The 8354-nt window shown below is 46.3% G+C and overlaps 1 protein-coding gene across 1 annotated transcript; it reads left to right on the top strand.

The window, feature by feature from the left end:
- Window positions 1-308: 308 nt before the first annotated feature.
- LOC140218831 (uncharacterized) lies at window positions 309-7941 on the top strand. The gene is made up of 2 exons (XM_072288562.1): window positions 309-1188; window positions 7910-7941. The coding sequence occupies exons 1-2, from the start codon at window positions 309-311 to the stop codon at window positions 7939-7941; spliced, it is 912 nt and encodes a 303-aa protein (XP_072144663.1).
- Window positions 7942-8354: the final 413 nt, after the last annotated feature.

The raw sequence follows: 8354 nt of genomic DNA, 5'->3' as shown, positions 1-8354 counted from the left end.
CGCCGTACATTGCGAGGAGGGGGTCTTTTGTGTTTGCCGCAAGATGGCTCTGCGTGTGCGCAGAGCGCAGAAGAAATGTAGCGGAAACGTACTTCGCTGCTCGTGAAACTGCGACTTCTGTAAGTTACATGGTCATAATTACCGATATACACCGCAGTATAACTTTTTACGGCACGTTTCTAAGGCAACACCGCATTCACTAGAGGCGATTTTGTCCCGCTCTGAAGGAAGGAACTCGTGGTGGAACTCGTGGTGGAACTCGTGGTGGAGAAAGAAGAAGAAGCCGTGCGGAACGGCTGTGCTCGAGAATGCTCTCTGCTGGAAACAGCGTATCGGCCCCAGGCCGAGGATCGTCGACCCCGTTTTTGAACGAAGATGCAAGTTACAAAGTTGTCCTCCCGCGTCTACCAACCGGTAACGACGTTTTGAATTCCATCTTCCTTCATGCGGACTTGAGTGGCAGACCATACCGTGCTCCTGACTTCCGAGACGCTCTGCTTGAGGTAGTGAATACTTCAGATATTGTAGGTGTCGGACAGTATCAAATGAGCCATGTATGGATGGTTACTTGCGCTAGTAGTGCGGCAAAACAAACTCTCGTCGCTTGTGGTGAGCTCCGTGTCAAAGGGCTGAAGTGCATGGTGATAGATCCGGAGACTAAAAACATCAAGCTTAAATTACTATGGCTTCCACCTCACCTTGAACCACGACGCGTTGAAGAGGCTTTCCAGAGCTATGGTCAGGTGAAGTCGGTGGAGAGAGAAGTATGGAGGTGCACTGGTATGGAACAGTGGGTGACAACAAACCGGGAGGTTTCCTTGGTGCTCAAGGACACTATCACCGTAAGCTCAATACCGCACATTATGTCCATTTATGGACACCAGTGCCTCGTACTTATCCCCGGTAGGCCTCCGCTGTGCCTTCGTTGCAAGCGTGTGGGACACGTTCGTCGACAATGCAGAACACCGAGATGCTTACAGTGCCACGGATTTGGTCACTCAGCGGACGCCTGCGTGTCCACATACGCCAATAAGCTTCGTTCTGGGCAATATAACGCAGACGAGCCACAACTGGACCATCTCATGGATTCTACAGAGGTAGTAGATGCCACCGGAGAGACTACAGGTGGCATTAGGGACGAAGACCAGGAGTCCTTGAAGCCAACGCCAAGCAGTCACAACAGCCCAAGTAATACTAGCGAGGCTACAGGCGAGGATGACTCAGTTTGCCCACCTGGCTTAGCAAGCCTTAAAGAAAAGCCCCCTGATGACAAGGAAGAAGAGGAAGAGGCGATGGACATAAGTCAGACAAGGAAACGTCCGGCACCATTCAACGACGAAGCAACAGCAAGTGCACTACAGGCGCCCGAGAAAGTGTCTCCTATTGCTCAGCGACCTCCCTCTCCTGGTAATAATGTGCCGCGCCGGTTTTATCAGCGTAGTCAGGAGAGTGCCACAAAGAAGTCCAAAGGGAGCAAGACCACAGATTTACCTGTAGCCAAGGGCGATGAAACACAAAAGCTTTAGGTGAGCAAAATGGCTATCGCCTTCACCCTCCCCTTATGTGTAGCGACACTCAACGTACGTGGGCTGAGGAATATAAGACGCCAGCAGCAGTTACTACACGTGCTTAGGCAGCATGAAGTTGATGTTGGTGCAGTGCAAGATACAAAGATATCGTCTGCTGGTGATTTCAACCTTGCGCTGCAAACTTTTCAACCTGATTACGAGGTGTGTATTAGCCAGGCATGTGGTGCTTCCGCTGGATGCTTTTTGTTAATCAGAAAGCAGTTAAATCATTCTTCATTGTCGCTACGTGTTGATGGGGAAGGCCGGCTTATATGCTGTGACCTCTCTTTTCATGGCCGTAATTGGCGGTTTATTTGCGTTTATGCTCCCTCAAAAGTTAATGACAGGAGGGCTTTCTTCCTCTCACTTGCTCCGCTCCTAGATACTGACAGAGATTTGGTAATGTTGGGAGACTTCAACTGTGTTTGTGATTCCAGAGATCACTCATACCTAACTAATCGTTATGATGCAAGTGCTACTTTCCTGCATCAGTTAACGGAAGATCACATTCTAATAGATGTGGGAGCCTACACACCTTCTTGGGTGCGGTTCACGCACTTTCAAGGCGTCTCCCATGCTCGACTTGATCGTGTGTATGTTTCGACGAATCTCTGGTCTCACATCCACAACTACGCCGTGAAGCCTGTATTTTTCACAGACCACTGTTTGGTAGCTGTTTCATGGGGTCCTCGAAAATTTCGCAAGTTTGCTCCAAACTGGGCACTGTGGAAACTTAATACACAACTTTTACGAGAGGAAAGTTTTGTAAACAAAGTGAAAGAATTATGGCTAGAAGTAACACAATGTCAACAGCTTCCATTGTTTGCTCAATGGGAAATGTTCAAAAATAGAGTGAAAAATGAGGCGATTGCCATTTCATGTGAGCTGTCTCAAAGAAAAAACGCTGAAAAGCATTACCTTCATGATCTACTGCACAAGCTGCACGCTTACGAAAGCCAGGAACCAGGATTGTATAGTGATGAAATAAATGCAGTTCGCGCACAAATACAGAAATATGAGACGGAAGTGTACAAAGGAGCAATGGTACGTTCACGCACAACTCGCTTCACAGAAGAGCAGCCCACAAAAAGGGCTCTCGGTGATGAAAAGCGATATGCGCTTTCCAAGCAAATATTGGAAATTGAGTCTGGTGGGTCTATATACACAGAAACGTCCCAAATAATAAACCTATTTGAAGCTCATTATAAAGATCTTTTCACTGCAATTAAGCCTCAGAATGGATACGAAGAAAACGCTGATCAGTTTATTTCGCTTATGCCACACTTAGAAGAAGACGATCGCCTCAGCGTTGATGGGCCAATCACTCGAGAAGAAATTAATTTTGCCATCGAAACGCTTCAGAAAAACAAGACGCCTGGCCCTGATGGCCTCAGTGCGGAATTTTATATAAAATTTCAGGAATTCCTGTGTCCTTTTCTTGAGCAGCTTTTCGAGGAAGCCTATCAATATGGTGAGCTTCCTCCATCTTTCTATCAGTGCCACACAACCTTGATACCAAAGAGCACTGATGATGAAATAATAAAGAGGGTAAACGGATATAGGCCGATATCGTTGTGTAACGGGGATTACAAGATATTTGCAAAAGTACTGACAAATAGATTGCAAACAGTCATTACTAAATTAGTAGGTGATCATCAAACATGCGGAATTCGAGGCCGCTCTATACAGACAAATGTTCATATCGCACGTTCAGTCCTTGAGTGCATAGAGGGTAGTACGGATCAAGTAGCTCTTCTCCAGATTGACCTCGCCAAAGCTTTTGATAAGGTTCAACGCACATTTTTGTTCCAACTACTGCGACATCTTCAGTTAGGGGATGTATTATACAATGGTATAACACTTTGTTATAAACATTGCACTACAAAGTTAATTGTGAACCGTACCCTCTCAGATATAATACAGGTACAGTCATCCGTTCGTCAGGGTTGTCCTCTCTCGCCTTTACTCTTCGCCATATACTTAGAACCGCTTTGCTTAAGCGTGCTTTGCAACTCGAGCATTAAAGGATACAGGTATGCCGATGAGGAAATTAAAGTGCTAGCTTATGCAGATGACATTGCCTTCTTTTGCGTCGATAAGCCAAGCATTGCCAAGGCAATAGACGCTACCCTGCGTTTCTGGGAGACTGCAGGAGCTACTGTAAATTTTGAAAAAAGTAGAGGCTTTTGGCTAGGCATGTGGGCACTCACTCCCTCTATATTCGCGAATATTCATTGGAATCAGTCTCCGTTGCGATATCTTGGAGTACCTCTCGATAACTTCCGTAATAGTGGACCTCATTGGACGTCCACGATAACCACTATTCGTCGAAAGGTGACAACCTGGCAGGGACGTGATCTCTCCATTTTTGCGAGAGCTAAGGCATGCAATACATTTCTCGCTTCGAAGCTTCTTTATGTTCTGCAGGTCTTACACTGCTCACGTGTCCATGTCCAGGCATTTCATAGAATATTTGCACGTTTTATTTGGCATTCATCATGGGAAGCCATGAGAAGGGACAACCTTTTTCTCCCGCTTGAAAAGGGAGGCCTGGGTCTTGTGCATTTGTTTGTGCGACAATTGGTCATGCGCTTATTTTACCTTAAAAATGTCCGTCATCCATTCCTGCTTGCAGTTAATCGAGCACGTCTTGCGTCACACCTCCCTTTTCTTTATGTCACGAAAAACTTTGCTCAAGAACTACCGTTATGGGGCTTCCTAAAGGAACTTGTCGACACTATTTCCTTCTTAAAAGCCAGATTCACCCTTGAATATTTGTTTACCGTTAATCGCACGTCGCTAAATGTAGCACTTATAGATAACCTTTTCCCTGAACCTCTGTACCGAAAGCCGTATCTGTCTCTATTTGGCCAAGATGTTCTTTGCCGTGTCCGTAGAATGTGCATTGCGCCTGCTGCGAAAACGTTTTTCTTTAAGCTGCACACCTCCACACTGCCAGTTAAAACGTGGCTTCAGGAAAAAGGACTGTTCGTACCCTGGAATACAAATTGTAGACTTTGCAATCAACCCGAGACAATAGAGCATTGCTTTATACTTTGTCGTGACGCATTTCATTTTTGGGACATTCTACAAAGAACTCTCAAAAAAGACTTTCCTCTCACATGTTATGGTATCCGGTTCCTTCCTTTCAAAAAGACAGCCAGTAATACACCATACGATTTGTTTATGTTATTAGGTCTTCATTCATTATGGAGAAGTCGAATGATCGACAGACATGCCGAGCCACCTCGCTCGACAAGGTCTATCTTCCGTGAAGAGACTGCTCAAGTCCGTAGTGTGGTTGCTACATATGATCCCGTACCTGAATGGATTTCGCGTCTGGACGCTTGTGTTTGTTTGCCAGAATTCTGAACTGTCATTGGACTGCATACTGTGTGTGAATTTGTTTTGTGTGCGTGTATGTTCATATGTAATGTAACTGCATTGATTTGACACTACCAATATTTCCATGCAATAAAGAAAAAAAAAAAAGGAACTCGTGGCTGAGTGGTAGCGTCTCTGCCTCACACTCCCGACACCCTGGTTCGATTCCCACCAGACCATCTTGCAAGATGTTTTTTTTTTATTTATGAAGTGCCTTCTGGGATTTATCGCTCACGGCCAACGCCGCTGACACCGACACCGACTTTTCTGCGACACGAGCTCCTTAACGCTGTCGCGTTAAAACGTATTTTAATACTACGATGTTAAAGTGGGCAGAATTTATATCAAGCTGGAAATATATTTATTTTGATTTCGAACAGGATGGACTGTATCCGACAGAGAACAAAAACAAGCACACATAATATGAACTGACAGATTTCCGGCAGTATTTTAATGTTGGTTTACATAATTACGTTAACTAGTGTATAAATCCTAGCGTATATATCCTGGACATGCCTATTTATGGACAGCCAGCACACGTTCAAAACGGGATGTGCCATGTACATCCCGTTGGGATATCATTCGGACACCTAAACAGGATATGGACTTCTCCTGTACGTTCCATGGACGTCCGTGTTGGATATCCGGATGAATGGACGTTGGGACTTATGGTGGACGTCCCCCGGATATCCTTGCTTACTTCGACTACTGTACCCGCCTGTTTGTATGAGAGATTAAACCCGATATTACTTTCTTCTAGCGCTCTCTCCATCCTCACCATGTACATCATAAACAGCAGTGGGGATAAAGGGCACCCCTGCCTCAGTCTCTTGTTGATATGAACTTTCTTCTCGCCCCTCATTCCTTCCCATACAATGCAAACGGTATTTTCTAGGTAAATCTCTCACAAGAGCTGTTGACAATCGTCACCTAAGCCTTCCCCTTCCACAATATCCCACAACATGTTGCGGTCTGCGTTGTGTTGGGATCTCAGCGCTGACGCCCGTTGTTGCAAATGGGTCGCAAGCCCCAAGGGTAGCGTTGGCCTGGCGGCCTGGGGCACAACTGGAAGCATCCGAAGGTCCCGGCAAAGCATGAGTCGACTGGTAACAGAACAACTTGTTTATTCTAACATCGCAAAAGAGCGGGCGGTCAGGTCGACCGAAGTGGAGAGACGGGACAGCACGTTACTCAACAGAAGAAATCGGAGCCTCTCTCCCGGCGTCCGGGGGCAGCTGCTCTTATACTCTCGGAGTTGAGGGCAAGAGGAAGGCCTCGTGACGAGACCACGTGACGGCGGGGCACGGACGAGCTGAGAGACAAGTTGAGACGAGTGTAGTGACGCATCCGCCTTGCCGGCGCCGGACAGACCTCCTCGCTTCACACTTGGGAAGCTCCTCTCCCCGGCTGCCGCGCTTTGACAAGCGTGGGCACACACACACACACGCACACACGAAGACACGTGGCACTGAAACACGCCTGGACGCGCTTGGCGGGGAGGCTTTGCGGCAGCTCCGAACGGGCCAAAATGTCCGCCGCTTTGAACGAAGCCCCGGCGTCCGTTGCATCCGCGCCGGCTATACCGCGCGTCGTAGGCGAAACGTAACAGTTGTCATAGGCTCCTGTAATGTCTAAAAAGGCCACATATAACGGTCTGCTTTCTACTTTTGATATGCCAATACACTGAGTAAGAACAAATAAGTTATCATCCGAGCGGCTACCTATTCTGAAGCCATTCTGAAGTTCTCCCAAAATTCCATTATTCTCCGCCCAAGCTTGAAGCTTTAATTTGATTGCCTGCATTGCTAGCCTGTATATTACCGATGTAATGGTCAACGGTCTATACGAGTGAATTCTATCTTTCTCCCCCTTACCTTTACAAATTAAATTCATTCTACTTTGTCGCCAACTGTATGGTATTTGTCTATCTTTTAAAGTTTCTTCCAGTGCTTTCACCAGAGCTTCCTTACTTTTTGGTCCTAGTTCATTAATCAGCCTAACGGGAACCTCGTCTAGCCCTGTGGCTGTGCGCTTAGGAATTTTCTCTTCGGCTTTCTTTCAGCTGAAATTTGTCAGCACCAGCTCCTTTTCCATCTGGGTCTCTTTCGTGCTCTTTTTTTCCTCAAATACACCTTCGCCATTGCCTTGGAATGATTCGGCTCTTATTTTTCGGATGTCAATTATTGCCGCTTCTCGATCCTTCCAGTTTGTTTTCATCTTCGTCTACAATAGAGAGTTTTAGAATAGGGGCCCCAATATTTTGGGGCCCCAAAGAGTTTTGCGGGTGTTAGCGCTGGGGCACGCAGCAGCGAAGAGTTTTAGAATAGGGTTTTGCGTTTGCGGATAGCGTCTTGCGCTGACAGCACCACTACGGCGTCAAAGAAAAACTATTAGAAATAATTAAATAAAATATACCGGTTTATAATAGGAATAGTAATTTTGACTTGCGTATATTCGCGTTTAATTACACTTTAGAGGTTATTCTTCAAGCAACAAAGAATTAGTAGCGCTTAGTTTTGAGCAACAAAACCAACTTTACGTGCCTTAACCAGCCAAGCTTAGCCGTGTTAGGCCTACGAGCCATAATATCCACAATCGAATTCGGAATCGGGGGCGTCTAATGAATAAATCTTCATAACACACGCCAGTTGAGAGAAAGCGATAACCGCAGTCACTTCTTGTAGCTTGCGAACTTCACGCGTTACCGCGAATCAAACCCAGTTTAGTGCTAGGTTAGCGCCGTCGCTTCGATGGGTGCCGCCATGTTTGTTGACGCAAAGCTTTTGGGGCCACTATTTGGGCTCCCGCTAAATCGGCGAAATAGCGTTCCCAACGCGAAAGCCAAACGCAGTTTGCGTCTCGCGCATGCGCAGTAGCTTCGACGCTATTTCTTTGGGTCCCCAAAATGTTTGGGGCCCCTATTCTAAAACTCTCTAATATGTTTTTTTTTTCTTCAGCTTTTAGCGCCACCTATCGGGCCGCGCAGTAGCTATGTACAGTAGCTATGTAATTTGAGGCCTCACCAGGTGGCGCTAAGCCCATTCTTAAGCGTTTATGGTGTTATGGTATTCAATGAAAACAGTGGACAGTGGAGAAATACCTCGGGTAACATAATATAAATACTTTGGCATATGGATAAACGAAGGCAATGGATATATGGAAACACAGGAAAAAACCATAACAGTGAAGGGGAAGAGAAATGCAGCCATAATGAAGCACAGAGCGCTATGGGGACACAATAGGTACGAGGTCCTCCGAGGTATGTGGAAAGATGTAATGGTTCCAGGACTTACTTTTGGAAATGCGGTTGTTTGCTTTAAATCAGGGGTACAATCAGGACTCGACGGGAACCAAACGTCAGTGGGTCGGCTGGCATTGGGCGCTTACGGGAAGACTACAAAT

Source organism: Dermacentor andersoni, chromosome 1 (genome assembly GCF_023375885.2).
Source record: "Dermacentor andersoni chromosome 1, qqDerAnde1_hic_scaffold, whole genome shotgun sequence".
NCBI classification, from domain to species: domain Eukaryota; kingdom Metazoa; phylum Arthropoda; class Arachnida; order Ixodida; family Ixodidae; genus Dermacentor; species Dermacentor andersoni.
Note: the sequence above shows the minus strand (reverse complement) of the source record. Positions and strands in the feature narration are given on the sequence as shown.